General features: G+C 43.1%; 1 protein-coding gene across 1 annotated transcript; it reads right to left on the reverse strand.

Moving 5' to 3' along the window:
* Nucleotides 1-10869: 10869 nt before the first annotated feature.
* Nucleotides 10870-26102, reverse strand: Tsnax (translin associated factor X). The gene is made up of 6 exons (XM_052727271.1): nucleotides 25828-26102; nucleotides 25402-25506; nucleotides 23375-23489; nucleotides 19506-19636; nucleotides 16020-16147; nucleotides 10870-12567 (listed from the first exon to the last, which is right to left on the reverse strand). The coding sequence occupies exons 1-6, from the start codon at nucleotides 25841-25843 to the stop codon at nucleotides 12190-12192; spliced, it is 873 nt and encodes a 290-aa protein (XP_052583231.1). The 5' UTR covers nucleotides 25844-26102; the 3' UTR covers nucleotides 10870-12189.
* Nucleotides 26103-26111: the final 9 nt, after the last annotated feature.

Here is a 26111-nt window from a genome sequence, read left to right on the forward strand (position 1 = left end):
CAGTTGGTAGAATGCTTGCTTAGCATGCATGAGGCCCTGGCTCAGTCTGTAGCACCACAGAAACAGAGCATGGTGGTGTATAGCTGTAACTCCATAATACAGGAGGGGTGGACAGCAGGAGCAGGAGCAGGTCAAGGTGATCCTCAGCTACACAGTGAGTTCAAGGCCAATGGGGCTTCTTTATATCCTGTCTCAAAAACAAAAACAAAAAACAAACAAAAAACAGAAAAAGTGCTGAGCATGCCTGATCCCAGCACCTGAGAGGCAGAGGCAGGCAGATCACCGAGTTCCTTGCTAGCCTGCCTGGTCTACATAGCCAGTGCAAGGCCAGCCAGGATTACACAGTGAGACTTGTCCCAAAACAAACAAATCCCAGAAAATAATAGTAACAATTTTAAAACCAAAATAAAGTCATTAGACAAACAGGTATGAAAAGGTCACTGGGTATAGTCTAGGTGGAACCTGTGACTTGCACTGTGACACTCTGAGACAGTTAATAAAGTTAAACCTTGAATCAAGGGCAGAGCCCATGACTAGCTGACTGGAATTAGCCATAGAGATCCTGGAGGACCCAGATAGAGAGGCACGGGAAGAGATAGGAAGGGGCTTGGAGAGATTCACGGCCTTTTCAATCTGGGAAGGTGGAGAGAGAGAGGGTCAGCTAGTCATTCCTATGCTGCCTTCTTGATATATCAGGTTTGTACGCCAATATCTGACCCCCGAGTTTTTATTAATAATAGAACAATGTAGGTAAACTCGTCAGTCAGTCTGCAGTTCAAGTTCAATGCGGCTGAATCACCAGCACCCAGTGAGTGTGGAGGTGTCTGGTCCCTGAAGCATTTCCAGGGTCAAGCAAGATCCCACGCACTGGCCTCACGGGGTGCCACTTTGGCCCTGGTCAGAACATTTCCTCTGGGTCTGGCTCTGTGTCTCAGGGAGGTTGTCTGCAAAGGATGAAGATGACAGGCTTCTCTCTGGGCAGCACATGAAGAGAACTCAGGAAAACGCCGGCTCATGGCAGGGCTGGGAAGGTGCTTGGTACAGGTGGCTGAGGCAAGTCCACTCTCACAACAGACTCCTAATCTCCAGAGCATTCCCCGACATGAACTCTAGAGCCGCAGCCTCATGTTCCAGGAACAGAGGAACCCTGGGCTAACCCTGCACATCTCTGTTTGGTCCACATGGTATTTCACCTGTGGAACTTTGTCTTAGTTAGGGTTTTATAGCTGTGAAGAGATACCATGACCACAGTAACTCTTACAAGGGAAAACATTTCATTGGGGGCTGGCTTACAGTTCAGAGGTTTTGTCCATTACCATCGTGGTGAGAAGCATGGCGGCATGCAGGCAGACATGGTGCTGGAGAAGTTGCTGAGAGTTCTACATCCAGATGGGCAGGCAGCAAGAAGACAGAATGAAGACACTGGCCTGGCTTGAGTATCTGAGACCTTGAAGCTCCCCCAACCACCACCAGTAGTGACACACTTCCCCCAACAAAGCCACACCCACTCCAGCAAGGCCACACCTCCTAATAGTGCCACTCACTGTGAACCTATCAAGGCCATTTTCTTTCAAACCACAAGCTTGTACACTGAGTCGCTGCCCTTGGATGGAGTGCCCCGGCTAGATTGCAGACTACACTTGAAGCTAACGATGCATGCAGACTCAGTGAACACATGTTTTCAGACTTGCAGTGCCTCTCCTGCATTCCAGCACACAGCATATCTCCAAAAGGAGCACTCAGAACCTGAGATCTCCTGACCGTTTCAGATCCTTTTCTTGTAGCTTCCCTCTGGGTGCTGTTTCCCCAGGCTGTTCCCAGTCCTACAGATGCCAGGTCTGAAGGCAGGCCTTAAAACTGATCATTCCTAATCCAGCAGGCCACAATCTCTGCTCACATCTCTCTGCAGGACCTCTTTTCCCAGGCTTCTAAGCACCCTACCCTAAGAGCAGGACCCCCAAACTTCCAGTGCTGAGAATCAAATTGCCCAGGGAGACTATGAAAGGCAGACACCTTGCCTGCAACCCAGAGCAGCTCAGTGATGGTGATACTGCCCATCCAAAGACCACACCTCCAGGAGATTTAGAAGTTACATCCCCACTCCAAAGGCCTCCCTCCCATGACCAAACAACTTGCCAACACTTGATAAAGGAGCTGGATCATTACATTTTTCATTTATTCATTCAATTTTTTGAGACGGTCTCACTATGTAGCCTAGGCTAGCTTTTAATTCACTGTGTAGCCCAGGCAGGCTGAGAAGTTACAATTACCCTGCTTTAGCCTCCAGAGTGCTGAGATTACAGGTGTGTGCCACCATATCTATTTTTCTCCCTTTAAATATACTTTGTACTTAAAATAGCTTTAGCTCTGAAACCTTGACCACAGTCTCCTTCTTTAGTAGATGAGTCTGTTTTGACCAGAGATGCTCAGTACTGAATGACCTTCTGTGCTCTGACTTGGGACTGTTCTGAGCACAGACATCAAATCTGCCATTCAAAGGAAACATGTTTGGGGCAGGTGTTCCAAAGCTCCTCTGGGCTAGTGACTGGCCAGCCCAGCATCTGTCATCTCACTGGCTCTGGCGAGGCAGAAACTCTCCGATTTACTTAAGCTGCATCTTAGAAGTGTTGGCACAAAATCTCCTGGTACTTTATTGATTGTCTCCTTCATAGACCATATAACTAGAGGGCAGCAGGGATCAGCTTCACTCCGGGTGTATAAATGGCAGATTAGAACAGCCCAGTCAAATGGCAGGTATTTGTAATATTTCTGAGTAGACGGTTATCTACTCAGAAACACAGGATATTTTAGCTGATTACATATCTAGTAACCACACAGGCAAAGCCAGAGTGTCCCTTTCAAGAAAACTTTAGAGTTTATGAGAAGGAAGAAAACAGAAAGAAAGAGGGAAAAATGGAATGCCATTAACATCTACTTCAGATGTCCACAGCCCAACTTCCAGGACAGAGATTTTTCCCTAGCTTTTCCCATGTGTGAAGCTGTTGACCTAACCAGCACCTCAGGACCCAGGAGTGGAAATACGGCAAGGGAAGCATTTTTTTTGACTCAAGAAAGAATGTAGTGAGCTGAGTGTGGTGATTCCCCCTTGTAATCCCAGCATTCAGAAGGCCAAGGGAGGAGGCTTGTGAGTTCAAAGCCATTCTGGACTATGTGAGTGAGTTGCAAGACACACCGGGCTACATAGGGAGCCCCTGTCTAAACAAACAAACGAAACAAATGTGTTGAGAATAAATGAGATGAAACTGAGAGGTTACGTTGGGGAGTAAACATAGTATTCAGCTTTTAGTGTGATGAAAGACATGGACCATGGTGTCTAACGTCCTGTGTTGCCTCATCTGAGCTTCTCACCTGGACAGATGCCTCTCCGTAACTCCAATACTCAACATGATTCCCTCTCTACGGCCCCATCTCTACTCAAGGTAAAGGAGGCACCTAAACAAATGAGCAGTTTATAGCATGAGAAAGTACAAGGTCTACAGGCCTGTAGCACCTGCTCTCCTATCTACTGGATCTTTCTTGAAGATTAATGCTGGTTTCTGTTTTTTAGATTTTTGTGTGTTGGTGTGTGTGTACTGTGTATGCTATGGCGTGTGTACTGTGTATGCTATGGCGTGTGTACTGTGTGTGCTATGGTGTGTGTATGAGTGTTGGAGGAAAACTTCTGGAAGTCAATCCTTTCTCTCCACTATGTGGATACTGCTGAGGCAGTTCACCAGCCCAAAGACTTCCCCTTTTAACTGTACTTTTAAAATTGGTAAATGTAAAGCATTTGGTGTCATTTCCTCTTAGATGCATGAACATGAGTACCTGAAAATGTATATGAACCCATAAATAACCACAATGCCATGTGACACCTAACAGGATAAACAAACTGTTGGGCATCTTCTCGTCAGTCATCAATGTTTTTGTTTGTTCTTGTTTTTGTTTTTGAGATGGGGTTTCTTTGTGTATTCATGGATGTCCTGGAAGTAGCTCTGTAGACCAGGCTGGCTTCAAACTCACAGAGATCTGCCTGCCTCTGCCTCCTATCTTGTCAATGTTTTTAAAAAAGAATCAGGCAATATTTTAGATAATAGAGACTTCCATAAAAATGCTTGAGCATGCCAATTACACTTTGCAGGCTTCTGGTGCAGCCTGTCTCTCAACAGCTTAAGAAGCTGTTGGGTGGATCGTGTGTGGACCGGAAGGCGGAAGTGCTGTTTCCCACTGTCAGCCCACGCCATGAGGGTTCCGTGCTTCAGTTCTAATGACCCATGATGACGCTGTCACCTGACAGTGGGCTGATGAAGATTAAAGAAGTCACATCTGTTAATCTCATATTCCCCAGATCAGGATGGGGCTGGGTGCTGGCAAACGGAGCCTGTAATCGGAGACACACGCTCTATTTTTCATGTTGGAAAGTAATCACAGGAAGCCTTTCTCCTCCAGAGCACGTACTGATGCTTTGGAGCACGTGGGATGCTTGGAGTTCCTGTTACTGGTGTTAGGGTTGAATAAATGGAAAGGCTGTGCCGGAGCGCCTCATAGTAACCTCAGAGAGAAATTGCAGCGTGATGCCCATAGCTCTGGGAAGAGGCACTTGTAAACACTTATCTGGGGAACAATGATTTTAAAAAGAGAATCTGGCTCACAAATGTTCCAGAAGAAATCAATTCTTCAGTAAATAACAAAAACATTTGTGTCATCTAGCTATTGTACTTTCAGTGACCTATGCCAAGAAAGTAAGCTCAGATGCAGTTACGAGAACATTTGTGTCAGTGTTATTTCTAATTATACACATTTTTTATTCATTAATTTTTGTTTGTTTTAGGCAAGGTCTCAGTCTTTAGCCTGGGCTGGCATCACACCCACAGCAATCCTCCTGCTTCATCCTCCTTAGTGCAAGAATTAAAGGCAGGAGCCCCAATACCTGGCTGACAATTTTCTATAACCTTTAAACACCTACAACAGCTCCAGCTGAGTGAGCTGCTTCTCAGCCACCTGGGATATGTAGCCATTAAGTATCAGCTGTCACAAACACATTAACGTGTAAATTAATCTATGATTCTGTTCTGATACTACAGTCCATGAAAAAAATTAAAAAATAGTACAAAATCCTAGTTCTCTTTAATTTAGCAATAACTATATGTTGCGTACCATACATATTTTTCAATGTATCTAGGATATGTAAATACAGACGGGAAGTAGGTATGTGTCAGGATGAAGCAGGACAATCTTCTAAGTCAGCAAACTGCTGAGTAGGTAACATAATTCTGGGGTAAGATGGTGGATTAGAGCAGCCTCCAGAGATGCCATAAACTAGAAGGACCAGGTTAGCAGCAGTCTATTCTGAAGAGACAGAGAGGAAGAGCAGTCCTCAGAACCAACTCTGCCAATCAGCACTATGATTCTCTTCATTATGGTGTGTGTGTGTGTGTGCATGTGTGTGCATATGTATATGGGGTGTGTGTGTGCATGTGTGTGTACATATGTATATGGTGTATGTATATGGTGTATGTATGTGTAAATGTGTATGTGCGTACCTGTGTTTATGTAAGTGTAAAAATGTGTGATCTGTATGGTTGTATGTATATTTGTGTACATATATGTGTGTATGTATACAAATGTGTATGTGTATTTGTGCATGTGTGTGTATGTCTTCAAAACCTCAATATCCTTGCTAACTTTCTCATCCATGATGCCGATTTTCTTCCACAAGTCTTTAGCTGACATCTTGTCTTTATCTGTCTGCTTGTTCATATCCTCTTTGAAGCCACTGACCTTTCTGCAAGTAGGCTTTTAACTTCTTTGACATTTCAACTGGGAACCAGGTACTGTCTGCTCTACAGGGTGCAGATGGTGGGTATAAAGGCAGCAGACAAGCTGTTTTCTACATGTGATCACCACAATATGAAGATGAAAGACACACAGAATGGTCTGACCTGAAACACCGAATGAGAGCCCATTTTCTCACATCTACATTGCTACATTGCTTTCTTTTTTCTTTCTTTCTTTTTTTTTTTTTTTTTTTTTTTTGGTTTTTCGAGACAGGGTTTCTCTGTGTAGTTTTGTGCCTGTCTTGGGTCTCACTCTGTAGACCAGGCTGGTCTCGAACTCAGAGAGATCCGCCTGGCTCTACCCCGAGTACTGGGATTAAAGGCGTGCACCACCACCGCCCAGCTACATTGCCTTCTTGACATCAAATCTTGGTCCATTTGATACAGGGGCATCAAGTCCTGCAGTCTACATCTCTCTGGTTATGCCTAAGACTGTTTGTTTTGTTTTGTTTCTTTCTTTTGGTTTTTCAAGACAGGGTTTCTCTGTGCAACAGCCCAGGCTGGCCTTGAACTCACAGAGATCGTCTGCTTCTGTCTCCCAAGTGCTGGGATTAAAGGCATGTGCCACCACCGCCCAGTCTTTCTATCTCTTGTCTGACAAGGGCAGCTTCCCTGTCACATTCACTTAGGGAAACAGAAAGCACTTTCGGTAGCCCACTCAGGAAGGGACTGAACACAGGTGCTTCCAAAACAGTGGAAGGGCTAGAGGAAAGGAAAGTTGGGAATGCAGCCAGCAAGTGCAGGAAGCCAAGGGGTTGCAGGAATGGCAGGAAACCCAGGTCATGACTCCTGCAGCCTGTAGCCTGAGCAGGTGAGCAGCAGAATATAAAGGCTCCTGCGAACCCTCACGTATGCCATTTGCACACATGCCAGCCCTTGTTGCTCGTCTGGGGTCCACTCAGAACACATGCCCTTTACTAGAATGGAGGTAAAACACTCAAGGCAAGTGAGTCACATAAGTTGAGTTCCCCAGACTCCCCTCTACAGCAAAACTGAGAGGGGCTAAAACCAACCAACAGGCAACAATACCACACAGTCCACCAGTTAGGTCATTTGTGTTCACACACAACTTGGTGGACAGTGGGGCTTCTAAAAGTCGTGTCCGCACCTGAGGTGGTGCACCTGTCCTTGGTGCAATGGGGAGTGGGGAACGGGGGGTGGGGGGAGAGGAGCCCTACCTGACGGGCCATTTCTTTCTATGATACCCACTCTTCCTTCAAGGCAATAGTTTGCCTACACACCCTACAACTTGAAGTCTAAGTGAAAACACCATAGCCTATGACAGAGTTAAAAGGAGGGGGATCCCCGTGTGTGTGCGTGCGCGTGTGCACACACAAACTAGTTAGTTTATAAAATACACACATTACAAAGGAAAGAGAAAAACATGTGCCATTCCTAAAGCCCTTGGGCCCAGAGCAACTCCTGAGGTGATGATCAGATGTCACCATGACCTCTTCACTTGCCCCCCACACCACAACCCATGTCCCTGGGCTTGTAGCCCCAATATTGGCTTCCTAGGAGTTCTAAGTGGTGGTAGCTCAGCTCTTCCTTCCTAAAGGATCCATGTAATTAGGATTCTGCCATCTGAAGTAGCTGCTCTTTGGTCATACACATATGGAAGTACTAAGTGGTGCCCCAGAGAAACTCTCGTGTGTGTGTGTGTGTGTGTGTGTGTGTGTGTGTGTGTGTGTGTGTGTGTGTTATGCACACATGCCTGTGTCAGGCAGATGAGGCAGGCACAGAAACACCTACTAGTATTACAGATATGGAAAACTTCTTGGACTCCCATGTTTTTATGTCCCTTGAGCATTGTTCTGTCATAGCTTTGGTTGAGTTTGCTGGTTTTCTGAACTTAGAGTCTTGCACATGCTAAGCAATAGTTCTACCACTGGGCTATAGCCTCAGCCCCACTATACTTAACTAATTTTCATTCATGTGTGTGCAGTAAAGGAAGTCAGATCCCACTGAGCAGTGGTGGCGCACGCCTTTAATCCCAGCACCTGGGAGGCAGAGCCAGGCAGATCTCTGTGAGTTCAAGGCCAGCCTAGTCTACAGAGATCCAGGACAGGCACCAAAACTACACAGAGAAACCCTGTCTCAAAAAAACCAAAAAAAAAAAAAAAAAAAAAAAAGTCAGCTCCTTCGAGCTACAGATTGTTGTGAGCTGCCATGTTGGTGGTAGGAAATCAACCTTGGTCCTCTGCAAGAAGAATCAGTCCTTTTAACTGCTGAGCCAAATTTTCAGCTCTCCCCTAGCCTCACCATTTTAAAGCAACATACACAATATGAAGGCTGCAACTTTGTTTTTCAAAAGATTACCGAGAAAGGTTACAAGTAAGACTTCTTCCAGAAGAAGATAAAAGTAAGAAAAAGACTATACACCTAGATGTGAAGATGGCGTAGAGTTGTGCCTCACTTGAAGGGGAAGCGTCATCTGGCATGTTGCTGTTACGTAAACAATCTGCTTAGACACCCGATGATGCCAGCAGGGATGTTATTTTACGGGACCCTGTACAAGCATTTGTCCCTGGTCGACGCACGATGGTAACTGAACTACAAAACACATTTCTCCTGATACACAGACCCTGTGTACAGAGAAAAACCAGTTTCTAATCTCCAAATTAAAACCAGTGATTCTATTTAAAAAGGGGGACAAGGGGCACAACAGGGAACATTTGCTCAATGGGATTTGTATTGTCTTTTAAAAATTTAAGACTGGGAGTGGTGGTGTGCACGTACAATCTCAGCATTTGGAGGCTAAGGCAAGAGGACCATGAGTTTGAAACCAGCCTAGAGTATCAGAGTATATAGGCCAGCATGGGCAACTTTCCAAAATTTTATATATATGAGAATGAAATATGTGTATACATATATTCATATATATATGCATATATATGTATATATAACATATATATGAATAAAAAAGACTGACACTATTAACTAAAAAATTTGAAAACTGAAATAAAATGGATCGATTTATAAATATAAATATATTTATACATACACATACATATACATGTATGTATAATTTAGCAAAATTTACAATCAAAAAATGGAAGGGCTGAGAGATGGCTCAGCTACAAAGTACAAGCTGCTCCCCAGCAGCCATGTAAAAGCTGGGAATGGTGATAAATGTCTGGTAAGTGTCTGTAATCTTAAAACTAGAGAAGTGGAGGCAGGCGGATTCCCAGGGCTCGCTAGCTCAATCAGTAAGCTTCCAGTTCAGAGATGGATTGTCTCAAAACATAAGGTGGTAGGGGCTGGAAAGATGTCTCAGTGCTCTTCTTCTAGAGGACCTGGGTTCAACCCCAGCACATACATGGCAGCTCACAACTGTTTGTAACTCTAGTCCCAGGGGATCCAAAGTCCTCTTTCGGCCTACCTGGGCATCAGGTGTGCATGCGGTGCACAGACATATGCAGGCAAAACTTCCATACACACAAAACAAATAGATTTTAAAAAAATCAAAGTGTGCTGGATATGGTGGAGTACACCTTTAATCCCAGCACTCAGGAGGTAGAGGCAGGCCAGCCTGGTCTACATAGCAAGTTCCAGGACAGCCAGGGCTACACAGAGAAACTCTGTCTTGGGGTTGGGGTGGGGGTGGGGGTGAAGTAACTGAAAAACACACTCCACATGACTTCTGGCCTCCACATACATGTATACACATGCAAATATGCACCTGCACACAGACAAGCAGACACCACTCATTAGCATTGTCCTTTTCAGCTACTACACATGCTTATTGGATTGACCTTACCGTACAATGCTGATCTTTCCCGGACCCTCTTTGGGTTGCCATGTGCATGGAGTGTCTTTTCTACCCTCCCGCCCCCATCTACTTGCCTTTGAATCTGACATGAGTCTCTGCAGACAGTAAAGAGCTGGAGCCAATTCTGCCAATCTCTCACTTAAGTATCAGTCTTTGAGGGTGACCAAAGCCCCGGGCTTCTCTGTCATAACCACTCATTTAATAGACACAAGAAATGACAATGGAAAAGAAATAGTCCACTTTCATTCCAAAATTCTGTCACCAACTTGCCATGGGACCTCGACTCAGTTCCTTCTTCTAATTAATTTTTTATTGCATTTGTATTTATGCTGTTTGTAGGGGGAAGGGGACATGTGGCCAGTTTTTCTCTTTCCACATGCGTGTTCCAGGGATCAAATGCAGGTTGTGAGGTTTGGTGGCAAACACCTTTACCAACTGAGTCATCTCACCAGCCCCTACAACCAATTCCTTTTTGTAATAAATAGAAGACCCACCAGAACTGATGATGCTGTTGTTACACACAATTTAAACTGAGCACCCCCAAACCCACTGCACCAACGAAGAATGCATCAGGAGCAATGGCGCTCAGTCACCTGCAGGAGGCGCTGCCGACTATCCCAAAGGCCCTTTCCCTGCTCCTCAGTTGGTGTGTTAGGCTAGTATTCTCTTTCCTTCCCAGAATCAGCTTAGCGGGTCAGGGACATCATCTAGTCTGACTCGGAGTGCTATGAAGGATGTCTTCTTGAGAGTATATGGAACTTATTTTTAACCTTAGAGAACACAAGGAAGTCTGCTGCTGTTAAAGTATTCCCACCATGCCTGAAAACCTAGCCACCAACCACAAGAGAGTCAACTGAGTGGAGAATGGAGACCACAGACAGCAGAAGGGAAGTCCCTGACTATATTTCAGGTTGAGGCAAACCACTTGGAAGCCTCCTTATCTTGGGATTTGTTTTAGGAAAAAACAAACCTCTATAGTAACCTAGTCTATCTAGGTTTCCCATTTTATCCAGAAATTACACGATTAGATTTACTAGGTAATTCTCAATGCTATCAAAACAACAGATTCTTGAGCCAGAGAGATGTAGGTTAGCTGGAATAGAAAAGGTTTTAATCACCAAGTCTGACAACCTGAGTGGGTTCCCAGCACCCACACAGTAGGAGGAGAGAACCAACCTCCACGAGCTGTCCTCTGACCTCACACACATGCTGTGGCACAATAACTAATGTAATATTTTTTAAAAAGTTAAACCAACAAGCTTCTGTATTTTAGTATTTTATTCAAAATTTGTTTTAAATATCTGTAAAACATTCTTCAATCCATTATTTTAACCTTATAAATTCAACTTGAAGTAGTTGAAAAAACAAACAAAAAAACTAGGTAATGGGACTGACTATAACTGAGCAGGGAAACAAAGTCCCACCATCACCAAGACAAACAAATCTAACTTCTCAGGCATGTATACATTTTATTTTCCTTTTGGTAATCATTTTTGGAAAAATTACACTTTCAAAGAACCAGCTCTTACAAATAGATACTCTTTCCAAAAATAAAACCCAGTATCTAAGTTCTGAAAACTCACGAACTAGTTGAAAGCATGTGGTGATGTCAGCTGGCAGGTCATGCTCAAGCCAGTTTCACACCACAGATGAGCTCTGACTGACTGGGTAGGCGAACTCCAAACCTCTGGCTGCGAGTGACTACCAACGCTCCCTCCTCTGTGTTGGCAATTGTCTTATTGCTGAATTATACATAATTCATTTTCTTTGGCAACATTATTGGCTAACACCAAGGGACAATATAAAGGTTTGGGTTGTCAGCATTCCACCACTGTCGCTGTTCTACTGTGACTTCTAAGAGCTGCTGGACTAGGAGAGCCCACCACACCTAACACCATGACAACGGGCCTACCTGCTACAACTCGGGACAAATGGATAGTTACTAAGCGTCACCAGTGAAAAACAACAATGTCAGCTCTAATTCCTCACATCTGTGATGAAGGGAAAAACTAAGTGGATATCCATTTCTGGGAAGTTATTTTGTATAAATTCAAAATGGCCTGAACTTGGCCAAAATTTTGCATGAATTCTCATTATAATACCACCAAAACTTGTATTTAAAAAATACTGACAGCTTACATTGTTAAATTCTTGTTCCACATATTTAGTCTATTTTAAAGGCTTGCCATGATACTGCCAAGAAACTTAAAACAGGAAGCTCACTTCAGAAGTTCCACTACATTTTTTTCTCCATATGCACAATCACCCACTTAAGAGGCTTCCATCCACTGAAAATATATCACTCCAAGTTCAAAGTGAATTAAAGTAGGTGTGGCAGAAAGTGCAACCGGAAGCATGTTCACATAACAATAAAGCAAACACCAGGAATAAGCACATACGCAAACACTGTATGCAAATGCTCATGAAGGTAAGAAATGTTCCTGTGCACAAACTTATATACAGCTGTATACGACTTCAAACTAGTACAACTAGAAACATCTACAAAAGCCACAATAAAGTCAAATGCACACTCAGAACAGTCTCACCAATTGGTCTCCTTAGAGATCAGAGTGCAGTTGCTTAAGAAATGCTCTCTTCCTGATCAATCATTTCTGTTTTAACTGAAAATACATCTGCCAGCATGTGTTTGGGAATCTCTGAACCCCGGACTTTAAGGGCGTAACAAGCGTTCTCCACTTTGGCCAGACTCTGCTTCAAGGTGTACAGCTTCTTAGAAACCTCATAGGGCCCAGTGTTGCCAATGAAAGAAAACCCATCGTAAACCTGGCGTAAAAACTGGCTCACTTCAAAGGGGGTGTCAATGTCCCCATTCCCCACGCTGTTAATACACATCCGCATCAATTCTCCAGTTAGGTCGGCCACTCCCAGCAGGTAATCAACAGGTGTGATTTTCAGTCTCCAGGTAACAAGCTGCTTATCTTGTCCATCAGAGGAGGGCTGGTAAAAGACAAAAAAGAAAGCCACACACAAACACTGTGATCAAGTGAATACATCAGGCATCACAACCACAAAGTATGAAATCAATAACAAGTCAGGCACACTGATCTTCTCTATGTGTTAACTATATGGCAGGAGCACACGGAATCCAACCATGTACTGGGTAAGGAGCTGAGCAGGAGCTTGGACAGATCAGAATGATCAAATACCACCACTGTAAAACCAACTGTGTCCAACTGCACTTGACAAGCACAGTAGACACATGCTAACAAGGCCGACTTGATGTCACTGTGTGACGATTCCTAGCAAACAGCAATTATATGATCCCCTCCTTCAGACCTGCTTCCCTTGTCTTCAGCTGGCTGCTTCTTCCCCATTCTGTACTGCCCATCAGTCTGCAACTGTACCCAGTTCCTGCCAGTGCCTCCATCTCCTACTACTCATGTCCAGCAAATCAGAATCTTGAATCAGTGCTGAGATCTCCATGTCAGCCCTACACTAAGCAGCCAAGTACAAGTGAGTTTAGAAACAGTAATCACATCTACAAACTGTAGAGTCTGAACTACTGCAAGTTACTCACCAATGCTTTTAGTTATTCTTCAGTAGTTCTCTTTATTAGTCTATGTGTATGGGTGTTTTGCCTTCATGCATGTCTGTGTACCAGGTTCATGCCTGGAGCCTTCAGAGGCCAGAAGAAGGCATCAGATCCCCCTCGAACTGGAGTTACAGATGGTTGTGAGCCTCCATGTGGGTGCTGGGAATTGAACCAAGTCCTTTGAAAACCCAGCCTGCTCCATCTTTCCAGGTCCATCCTCAAACATAGCATGGTTCTTTCCTATACACACCTTTTCTGTGTAGCCTCTTCATATACTATTCCAAGTTGCTGGGACTCTCTTCTGTGCCCTATTCAATCCCCAAACTCTTCAGGATCAGTAAACAATGGAGCCTAACTTGGCAGACCCAGTCATCCACCAATCACCTCACTGTCTCTCAATTACCTTTCTTACTACCAAAACATCCTTATCTCTATTATAGCTACATCCACCTTCACCTTCTGTCCTCCAGTCTCAAATGACACCTTCTCTCTCCTCTATGTGCACTTAACTTCCAGATGACCTTGACTCATCTCCTCCCACCTCTTCCAGGACTCTGCTTCATAAGATACTGCCTCTTGGCAAGATTTTCATCTCTCTAAACCTCAACTTCCCTCCTGTGTAAACAGGATTATGTCACCTACCTCAGAAGTCTTTTATGGATTAAATATTCAGTAAATTCTTGGCATAATGTGCAACCCAAGAAAACACTCCATAAATGTTAGCTGCTATCATCACCACCACCATCATGTGCGTCTCTCTCCGTGAGTTTCTTTCTAGAAGTGATACCTAAATTGTAACCAATGTATATATATGAAATGCAGCTAAGTGAAGCTGTATGTGCATTCTGGGCAGGGGGCCTGCAAAGGCATACAGAAAGAACCGTGCCGTATTTGAGGAACTAAGGAAGTACTCATTTTAAATGAAGTTCAAGAGCAGTAGAGATTGAGCCTAGAGACACAAACAAACAGGACACCGCACTGAGGAACTGGGACTTTACCCAGGTTGTGAAGTCTCTGAGAATTAAGGAAGGAATTACTTAATTCAGGGTGAACTTTCATTATTACCTTGATTGCTGTGCACATATCTTAATCCCACTCAGAGTCTTCAGAGAGACCTTGTGGCCCAATGGTCCATGACAGAACATGAGACACAAGGCCTGCGGAACAGCAGGGGTGGTCAAAGAGCTGGTTAGTGACAGAAAGAGGAAGCACCCAAGCCTGCCTCCGAGCCATTCTGATGCTTTGGAAAGCACATCATGACGGTATCTGGGGACTTTGCAAGCTGACTGGTATTTATTTATTTGTTTGTTTTAGGAAAACAGTAGGTTGTGGTAGATGGAAGAGGAGTGCATTTCACATGCCACTTAGAAGAATATATTTCAGAAAATAAAAGGTCTTTGTTATTATGCAGAAGGGGTCATAGTTATAAGTTGATTTTAGAGAAATAGGCATGTTAAAAAGTAAACAAATTTAAAGAAAATTTGTCAAAATAAATTCTGCTTCCTGAAAACTATTAGTAAGGAAAAAATTGCTTAAAAAATTTTTCAAGCTGGACACTTGAGTATTTAATGAGATTATGACATCACTATGTACTTTCAAATAGTTTAGTCAGAACTAGTTGGACAACACAAATACAGCAAAATGTGATCTCCTGGTCATTTATTCAGGTCCTGCTGCATGAGCTGACAAATGATTATGGTTCCCTCTACTTTTCTGCATGTCTGAAATGTCATGGTAATTTTTTTAAAAATGATTTTGACAATATCCTCACAAGCCAAGTTAAAAGAAAAATTTCTATCTTTATAAAATTCTCAGAATGTCCAGCACCAAGAAACTAGTACTAAAGGGAAAGTTATTTGTGAAGGAAGGCTCCACTTGTGTGAGAAGTGTATCTGGGTCATAATCTCAAAAGCCCTGAAAGAGCACTCATGCTCAACCTGTCTTTTCCCCCACTGTCTCTCTCCAGTAAAAGTAGAAAGGAGACTACTCTCATGAGGCAGAACAGTTGGTCCCACTTCTCACTGCATTCCATCCTGACCAGGTGAATGAATCAAAGCCATAAATGCCTCTTGCTTCTCAGAGGCAGTCTGTCTCCTCCTTAACAAAGACAAGTACAAACTCAAAAGCTGAGAAAACACATGGATTCATTAGAATAAGTTTTCTGTCATGCCAAGTCAAGCTTATTTTGCATTCTAATATTTTATTTCATATTCAAGAAATCTTGACTTCTAACAGTTTCTTTGTTTACCTATCCTGATTCTGAGTGGTATTTTTAAAAATTAATAAAAGGGGAAAAAAGGAATGGAAAAATACTGTTTATCTTAATGTATCTGACAGGAGAGATCAAAAGGCCCATTTGGTTGCCTGAATATTGTATGTTCAAATCCCAAAGGGGAAAGAAGTACTTTTGAAAAGTTAAAATGAAGAAGTTTTTCTTTTCTGAATTCAGAAGAGCTAGGCATTGTCTATAGGTATATGGTAGTTTGAGTAAGCAGTAAATGGCCCTCATCGTGTGACAACTATTTTATAACAATGAACGACTGCTAAGTATAAACACTGCTTAGTTAAAAACCTTTGTAAGTTAAACTCTTTCAAAAAGCCCTTTGAGGTAGGTGCACACACCAGGGTCCCCGCACATACCCCTCACAAAGGACTTTGAGAGCACAGCCTAGATTCTAAATACCCTGCGGCATGTGCTGAGTTTCTGACTCCCTGAAGCCGTGTCACCAGTGGAGACACTCAGATAGCGCTTCCCTGGTGAGACCTAGAAAACCAGCCTTCAGGAAGCCAATCACTATGCTGCTGTATAAATTATGTAATAATATAATAAAAGTGAAACATGATTTTAAATTCTCACAGTCTTGCTTTCTTTCCCACTGTCTTCTGTTGTAAATGTCAACTGCTTGTTAATCTCTTCCACACTGATTAATGAACGAGTTTTGATGAAGTGTTGAAAAGAGACAGCTTCCACATATTCCTGCAGTCCTGAAAAACCAACAAAGAAGGTTACTACGAACAAGCACTAAATTACAAGTGTGTCACCATAAAAACTAGAAGCTGTTCATCACCTAGCATGATAAAAGTGTGGTGGATGCCCATACAGACTGTATCAGCTGAGGCAGGGCATACAACCACTCCTGGGCCTCAGTACCAAGGCTCAAGGGTGTCACCAACCCCTGTCTATAGCAGCTGGAATGGTGATTTGGGGCACATGTCCTGATCACTAATTTGTGCCTTGCACATAACTAGCATAAAATAACTAAATGTGGAATTTAAGGTTTGTGCTATCTCACAAAGAGAGTTCAAGGACACCTGGCCCCAGACACTGAGAAGCACTCTGGGTCATATGTAAGTAAAAGGATGTTTAAACAAGTTATGTTTCAACTTGATGAAAAGGACATCCGTTATTTTCAGTGTATAATCCCCAAGGTGAAAATTTTCAGCCCACTGCCATGCTCCAAACAATGCCTTCCCCTGTGCTTCTACCTTGGAGGAAATCCAAAAGGAATTATTTACAGAATCTACTTCCAGTAAGAGAGAACTTTGGAGGTTGCTTTTATGTAATTTGTTCTTTTTTACTTCATTCCCCTATTAGAACATACACAGGGAAACCCAGTTAAAGGCTTCCGATTACTTTTATTTATTCTCATTGTACTTAAGCTACACACATTCAATCTTATTCAACAGCAAACCTAGCCTGAGGGCGAACACGTGAAAGAGCTCAACCCGCTTTGCAGGATTTTAATGCTTTTCTTAGAGAATTGTTTATCAGAGGTATAAACCCCAGAGGAATGGGGTTTATGCTCATACAAAGATTTGTAGGCAGATGTGAATAGCAGCAACCCTCACAAGAGTCAAAAGTAGAAAAACCCCAATGTGCATCAACTGATAGAGAGACAAGATGTGGTCTATCCATTTATGATTATTCCATAACAAGAAAGTACTAGTGTATGCTACCGACAGATGAACCCTGAAGCCATTAAGCTACATGTCGATTATACAATCCTATTTGTGTGAGAAGTGCAGAAGAGAAAACTCCAAAGAGACAGTAAATTAGTATTTGCTTGAATGATTGGGTCAAAGCAAGCTCTATTGCTAGTAGCTGCTGTCTGTTCCATAAGGCAGAGATTGAGTTGGTACAGCATGTTCAAAACTGAGTAAGAAGTATCATCCTTATCAACACAATGCTACAGAGTCCAGACTAAATTGTCAACTTTCTGAAACAGGATTTTCTCATACAGGTGGACAGCACACACTCATCTAGAAAACAAGTCTACTTGTGTTTCTGTAGCCCACAAAATGCTTAAAGAGATTCTTCGATGGTTTGTAGTATGCTGTGGAATAATTCTTCTGTACACTGTGAAGATGTGTTGCGCTCATTGTTTATAAAAAGCTGACTGGCCAATAGAAAGGCAGGATTTTTGGGGCAGAGAGAATGCTGGGAAGAAGAGGGGGCGGAGTCAGGGAGGCATGTTGTGAGCCACGAGGAAGAAACAACAGCAAGTTCATAGATGAGGTAAATGAGCCTTCGGGCAGCACATAGATGAATAGAAATGGGTTAATTTAGGTTATAATATCTGGCTGAGACAAATCTAAGCTATCAGCCAAGCATTTATAATTAATAATAAGTCTCTGTGTGGTTATTTGAGAGCCTGTGGTCCTGACAAAAAACTCCGCCTACAATAGTAATTACTACCAAAGTTTATAGTATGGAATACAGACTTACTAAATTGTGATTAAATGTTCCCCAAAGTATTTACTGATTCATCTCCCATTTAAGCACAATTTTAAATTGTAGCTACTTCACTCCCAGGTTGAGGCTGACTTCAGGGACTGTTAGTCCTGTACCGAGTTTTATCTGATGCCAAAGTCAGTAGGTTAAACTGAGTCTGCAAGGAAAGAGACCAATGATGACCTTCATCAAAACTCCTGTGAAGCCTCAGTCTCCTTACTCATAAGTGGTAAAAATAATTTAGGAGACCACAAAAGCAAAAGCTAAGACTACAGTGAAGAATGACTCTATATATCTCTAGCATGTGAGACTCAACCAGAAGGATGGACACCTTGAGCCCCAGGCAGTGTAGATATTATCTGTTTTTAAAACCAAAAATCTCTAACTGACCACAAACACTATTCTAAGCCATCATTCACATTCTTGAATAAAATAATTAAAACATTATTTAGAGAGCTAAACATTTCGTTTTACACATGTAAACATCTCAAACCATAATAATTATTAGTGATAGAGACTAAACTAAAACAATACCAAAAAAAAAAAAAGAAAAAGTGTCCCACCGGGCGTTGGTGGCGCACGCCTTTAATCCAAGCACTCAGGAGGCAGAGTCAGGCGGATCTCTGTGAGATCCAGGACAGGCAACCTAAAAAAAAAAAAAAAAAAAAAAAAAGAAAGAGAGAGAGAGAGAGAGAGAGATATGCAGGGCATTCCTGACCTGTTAATTTCTCAACAACAACAAAAAAGAAGTCATAAAAAAAATTTTAAGCTGCTTATTTCAAGCAACTAATTGCATATTGACTTGTTCAACCATTTCTTTGGACAGTTCAGTCTACTGGTACCCAAGGTGTACTGCTGAACCATGAGGCTACTGTCTGTGCTCACATAGCCCTCTTGGGGAAACATTTGTCTGCCTTCAGCACTGTGCTTAATAAGCACAGAATTCCTTTAGTTCAATGCCAGAGCTATTTTATCTTCAAGTCAAAAGAACGGACTTTTGGAGTAACACCAAAACAAGTACTCACCAATTAGAGCAGCAGGCTATTCAAAAGCATCACATTGCCAACACTATAAATACATTTATTTTCTTAAATATAATACAAGCAACTTTTTAAGTCACAGATATGAGTTTCTTTTGACTGCTTCATCCTGAACTTAAGAATAAATATCACTGCTTCTTCAGTTCAAAAACTGGAAAAGCATTTTAAAGCTAGGAAGGTAACGCATGCTAATTATGCCAACACTTGAGAGGTAGAGGCAGAAGGATAAGAATTCAAAGTCAACCTTAGTTATCTAGGGACTTTGAAGCCAGACTGATCTATGAGACTGTCAAAGATTCATTTTAATGACTTCATATGGAACCAGTGAGATGGCTCAGTGGGTAAGAGCACATGCCACCAAGCCTGATGACCTGAGTTCAATCACTGAGACCAACATGATGGAAGGAGAGGACCAATTCCCACAAGTTGTTCTCTGACCTCCTCACATGGGCCATGGCAGATGTGCGTGCACACACACAGGTGTTCCTTTAAGTCAGTAATACCGCTTCATGGAGTGTCAATGAAAACACACACAATCCACATAGCACTCTTTATTAACTTTTAGACTGACCTGTGGTGACGGCTCGATGGAATTGGTGCATATCTTCTCCTGAGAGCTCTTGGGCTACCTGTAATATTTTCTGTCTGACACCATCCAGTTTCATTTCTGATTCAGTCAGTATCTCCTCCATATCAGGAGCACTATAAAGACATCAGAAACCTTGAAAACATCAGCCTTGTGACCAAAACTATAAGAAAAACCTTATTCATTAAAAAAAAAAAAAAAAAAAAAAAAATCAACCTCTGTAGCTGGCTGCTTCCACCTAAAACAACTCAAAAAAAAAAAAAAAGAAAAAAAAAGCCACACCAAAAAAACCCCTGAAACAATAGATCATGCAAAACAATGGTTTCCGACACTGTACTCAGGCAACATGAACATTGAACAGGACAACAATCAGGGAAGTGAAGACACACCCAATGTCCATCTCAAGGCTTGGAAGAGTTTCCAAGTGACAATGTAGGAAGGAAAACCTAGGGAGAGCTAAAGTCAGCCTGAGTTGAAAAGTTGAAAGTTTAAGGAGGTCAAGAGAGCTAAATGCTCAGGGCAGACAGCAAGGAGAAAGCTGCAAAACTGACGGTACTTTAGAGCTCTGCACTACACAAGGGACTTCCTCACGTCTCTGCCTGAGTTCAGGTCACTACAGGCAAGTACTAAAACTGTGGCTTGGTACCCAAGGCCACAAAAGAAACCACCCAAAGTAAGCAGGCAGAACAATTCCCATAGGCTACATGCAGCCAAAAAAGCTGACATCAGCAGCACACCACTACAGACATATTAAAGAAGTTCTTCAGGCAAAAGGGAAAATTATTCCAGATGGAAATCTAAATCCATGTGCCAAGGAATAAATGACATTAGAAATGGTAACTGCAAGGATAAATATACAATCTGTTCCTTGTTTCCTAAATCATGAAGTTTAAAGTAAAAGCAATGTGTCCTGGGGATAAAATACAGAGGTAACAGGAACTACCACAATGCACAGAAAGCTAGGCTAATGGAGAAAGGAAGACTACTCTACTGTGGAGGACCAGCCCCCACACTTATTTACCCCAGGAACTCTTGAGGAATGAGGGATAAGCAAGTTAGTTAGAAGTAGGGGGGAGAGAGACACAGAGAGAAAACACAGGATAGACTCGGGTGGGCCTGGATCCTTATCCACCGGCCCAGAACGTTATTCCAAAGGTCTATTTATAACAAAGCCAAGGGGTGGAGCAAAAGATCTCCCTCTTGCTAGTTAGACCCTTATAAACACCTGGTACCCAGGCCTGTGGTCCAAACAACCTCCCATGCAGTCCTGCTGGGTACAGCTACTAGGAAACCCAGTGGGCTCCAACACTCTGCTATATATATGCTGCTCACCCTGGTGTAAAGTGACATGTGAGCAGCCCTTACTTTCCAATGCACTGCAATAACTGACAAGGCACCTCAACACCAGACCTGAATTCACCAAGGTAACTGTCATACAAACCATGCAAAGTAGCTGTGAGTCTGGTATCCACAAATTTCAATTAGCCCAGCTATCTGAGAAAGATGATCCAAACTGTTGAGACACACTGTACACCATTAAGCAACCATGCCCACACATACATACATACATACACACACACACACACACACACACACACACACACACAAAGAGAGGGAGAGAGACAGACAGACAGACAGACAGACAGAGACAAAGAGAGAAGCTCCAGAGTTGGAGAGATGATTCAGAAGGTAAAGCACTTGCTATGGAAGCATGAGGACCTGAGTTCAGAACCTTTGCACCCTAATAAAGCCAAACCATGATGTTACACATCTATAATCCCAGTGCTATGGACAGAAGAGACAGACACACAGATGGCTGGAGCTCACTGGCCAGTCTGGGCAAAGTAGCAAGCTCTAGGTTCATTGAAAGGCCCTACCTCAAAAGAAAAAAAGACATAAGAAGATATCAGAAGTCAACATCCGCCCTCCACATGCACTCACAAACACATATACAAACACACATACACTCAATCCAAAGTAAGGCAGAGCCAGTATGGTGGCACACACAACTGTGTGTGTGTGTGTGGGGGGGGGGGGGGTTGGGGGGGCAAAGACAAAGGAATCCTGAGTTCAGCCTGGACTACAGAGACTCTGACTCAAAAGACAACAAAAGGGCTGGAAAGGCTGGAAGGCTCAGATGTTAAAGGCTAGCTTCACAACCAAAAGGAAAAAAGACCAAAACCAAAACCAAAACTAAAAAAAAGAAAGAAAAAGAAAATCAATAACTATCCATACCATTAAATATAAATGATCTAATAAGCACCTCCACTAATTGACATAAATTTCCAGAATTGATTTTTAAAATGCAAGAAAAATAAAAAATCCAATTTAAAAGTAGATATAGTTTTGTTTTTGTTTCTTTAAGCTAGGTGTGGTGATAATATGTCTCTAATCACAGCACTTAGGAGGTGGACAAAAGGTCGTAAGATCCTGTCTCCAAACAAACAAACATCAATGGAGCCGACGGCCAGGAATGCAGTTGTGGTTAAATAAGTCAGGACAGCAGCAGTGGAGAGCTGGCCTAGTACACGCAAGGTCCTGGCAAGGTCAATCCCCATGCCACCAAAAATCAAACAAAGTTAAAGTTAGGGGAATAGAATGCTTCAAAATATTCTGAATAGTAAAAAAACCAATGAATGACTCCTTCCCTAAACAAACATATCTACCCCTGCAGAGGCACCCAGAATTCATCCTGGGGAGCTGGAGCTGGACACACAAGCTAAAGCAGACAAGACCCTTCTGCCCCACATGGGATGGAGAAACAAAGGAAGGAGAGGAGAGAGAGAAGAAGATGAAAGGCCTCTGCTGTGCTCTAAGACATTCCTGAATCTTGAGATCAATCTGACCCATTGCCTGCTCTGCGCAGGCCAGTGTCACCTTGTTTTACTTCCAGCCCAGACACCAGAGAACCTCCCTAGAAAAACAAGAGAGTCGGCCTGGAGAAAGAAAACACAAAGCAAACAATGCCACAGGGCTCAGAGAGAAACTGTGAGAGAACGAAGCAGCCAACAGTACTGCATGCTGTGAAAATACAAAACCAGATGCACCGGATTCTATACTAGGAAGGTACAAGAACCAGACAAGACAACAATGAGCTGAAAACAGACTTGGAAATTAATCCTATTTTCACATCTAATACTAAATTTTACATCAACTGAGACTTTAATGTAATAAACTCCAAAAGGTAATCCAAATTTTAATGTATTTTTCTCAGATTATCCTTATACACATAATATATATGAATATATGTAAATGAATGATCCAAACAGAGTATGAAATCCTTAGGTAGGCTAAAAGAAAGGATTTTCTCTCCTATTTTTAAAATGTTGCTTTTGGTCTTGGCGAGATGGCTCAGCAGTTAACTATTACGGAGGACCTGCGCTCACTTCCCAGCGCCCAGTGGAGAGAGAGGCTCACAACTCGAGGATCTGACCCTCTTGTGAAAACACCCCCAGACGTACACAAACTCATTTAAAAGCCAAACTAAAATATTTTAAAAATTATTTTTATGTGTATGGGTGTTTTGCCAGCATGCATGTCTGTGTGCCATCTGTGTGCCCAGTGACCATGGAGACTAGAAAAGGGCATCAGGTGCCCTAGAACTAGAGCTGCAGATGGTTGTGAGCCCCTGTGTAAGTGCTGGGAATTGAGCAGTCAGAGCTCTTAACCACTGAGATATAGCTCCAGCCCCAAATATTAATTTTTAAAACGTAGATGCTTATATTATCTGATATTACTTAAAATGCAAAATATATTCTAACATCCATTACCTGTTGAGATATAAAATATATAAATACAATGCATCAGGAACAAATTTAAATTTTAAATAACAAATTTCAAAGGTGTCTACCCACCTTGTAATCCTATGGAGAAGAAAGATTGTCCTCTTACTTTCAACAGTTATATCCCGACTTAGTTTCACAAGCCTCTCATATTTGTCGTGCCTCGCGTCCAGCTCCTGCTGAAATGCTAGAACACATTATAATAACCATAAGCATGCATATTCTTATCCAACACTAGCCCAAAGACAGAAAGAACACATCCCACAATGTGGATGTAGCCGTGCTGTATCATCTGCCTCCACGGAAGGCCCGACAACGAAACAGTAGTCACGACACTAATTCTCAGAGAAACGGAGCACTACCCCCTATGCGACAGTGCACAAAACACAGAATTCAAAATCCCTGGAGGCTTTTAGAAAAATCTGTAAACTGTTTTAAAGTGACACTGGTATACTAATGAATACAACAAACCACCTTACTATCTTCTTCAAAATAACAAACACTACCAGTGTTTAGTCTCCGAATATTAACAGCAGCACTACAGGGCTGGGATATAGTTCAGTTGGTAGGTTCATGCCCAGCATGCACTAGCTCTGGGTTCAATCCTCAGCACTGCATAAAAACAATCCCCAGCCAGGTGGTGGTGGTGGTGGTGGTGGTGGTGGTGGTGGTGGTGGTGGTGGTGGTGGAGCACACCTTTAATCCCAGCACTTGGGAGGCAGAGGCAGATGGATCTCTGTGAGTTTGAGGTCAGCCTGGGCTAAAGTGAGTTCCAGGAAAGGAGCAAAGTAAACCCTGCCTCAAAAAAAAAGGGGGTGGGGCATGGTGGCATAGGCCTTCACAATCCCCAACACTCAGGAGATAGGGGCTGGGGGATCAGGAGTTCAAGGTCATCCTCAAGAGACCAGCCTGGGCTAACTAGACCCTATCTCAATAACAATAATGATGATGATGATGTCTGGATTTTGTCTAATATTATAAATGCTGTCAGCCTGATATTATAAATGCAAAGTTAGATGAAACATTGCTCCTAGCCTCACAGAGACAGAAGTATAAATAACAAGTAATTAAGTAAAATATAATAATGATATAATAAATACATAGGGTTTAGGGGAAAAAAACATCTCATTAATGGGTGAATGGAAACTGAATGGATGTAGTATTCATCACCAAGGAACCACTTGAGCTGGGTCTTGAAGAGAACATGATCCATTGGAACGGTAATGAAAGCACTAAGTCAGAAGCAAATCCACGCCCAAAGAACCATGAGCCCATAAAAGAAGAAACAGGAAAACAGCAAATATGCTGGAAACACGAAGCTTGTTTTCATTCAGTACTCAGTAATATCAATATGTCCTCTTCTCAATTATACCTGGTTTCCTACACTTGGGAAGATTACTGTAACTACTGTTTGCTTTTTAAATTGTCCACAAATTAGTTGAGACCCTTCTCTTTACAAGGTACAAACAATTTCCTTCCTCCTAAATATGAAGCAGTTTTTAATTTGCCTTGCTTTTAACAAATGCAATGTGGCAAATACATCTGTATCCCAAAGTCCTTGACTATTACGTTCTAAGAAGATATTAACTTTAGTAAACAGGTAAACAGTTTCACATTAAATGTTACTTTATATGGAAATATGCCACATTCTTAACTATCCATTCTTAACTATCGTGTGACATCATCGTCTCACGTACCACTTACTAGCATATGTATTTATATTTAGTGTGTGTTAGGTCAGTTAACTAGACTGGCACATAGACAAAAAATTTGAGGTAGCACTTTGCACAGAATAGGAACTATTAGTAAACCTTGTATCACATGTACACAGGTATTCACAATCCCCTTTCTTAGTCTATTAACTTGGTCATGTTGATCCTGATAGCTGAACCTTTGGAAAACAGATGTTCAGGGCAGACCTAGCATCAACACAAACCATTCAAAAAAAACTAAGCTTTACATCTGCATGGCCTATTTTTTTTTTCCTTTGAGACAAGGTCTCACTATGTAGCCTTGGATAGCCTGGATGCCCTAAACTGTTGAGTGCACATTACGGCCACACGATCGTTACGGCTCTAATTCTCCTTATGGAGACTTACATTTGAAGGCCAACATCACCGGGGAAGACGAACTGACATCCTTCCCTTCTCTCCTTTGGTTATGTGGGAAGTTGTCATGCTTCCTCTTCCTGAACCCTCCTGGTCCTTATGTAGAAAAGAAAAGATGATGAGCTGGAGCGCCCTTCCATGGTCGCGTCTGCACAGCCCAGGTGACCCCCTTCCTCCCGCGGCACCCCTAGGGCCTGGCCTCCCGGGCCGCCTCCCCAGCCACACCGGAGTCCCGAAACACGACCCGGACGTGCACCTGCCCGGGGGTCGGATAAAAGCGCGGCTCCGAGACTCAAGGAACAGGGCTGCCACCGAGGTGGGTCGGCAAGGGAACACCCGGGGCAGGCCTGCGGCGCGGTGACAGCGGAGCCCGGCGCACAAGGCCCAGCCCCTCCCCTCCACGGCCTGGCCCCGCACCTTCTTTGCCGCTCATGACCGCGGGGCCTTGGCTCGCACACGCAGGGACCGCAGCCGCCGGGCCAGCTCAGCGAACGAACAGGCCGCGTCGGACTCCGAGGAGCGCTAGAAGAGCCCGTGGGTCAACAGCGCAGAGGGCTCTCGTCGCCGTAGGCCGCCGCCGCCGCCGCCGCCGCCGCCGCCGCCGGAAGCGGAGCCTTCCCGCAGCCTCCGCCACCGAGCTGCCTTAGCCGCGGAGCTCCCTCAGCCACGCACACTTCCGGCCCGTGCCCCCAGAGCCGCGG

The sequence above is a fragment of the Peromyscus californicus genome, unplaced genomic scaffold, assembly GCF_007827085.1.
Source record: "Peromyscus californicus insignis strain IS unplaced genomic scaffold, ASM782708v3 Scaffold_8__1_contigs__length_139910024, whole genome shotgun sequence".
Lineage (NCBI taxonomy): Eukaryota > Metazoa > Chordata > Mammalia > Rodentia > Cricetidae > Peromyscus > Peromyscus californicus.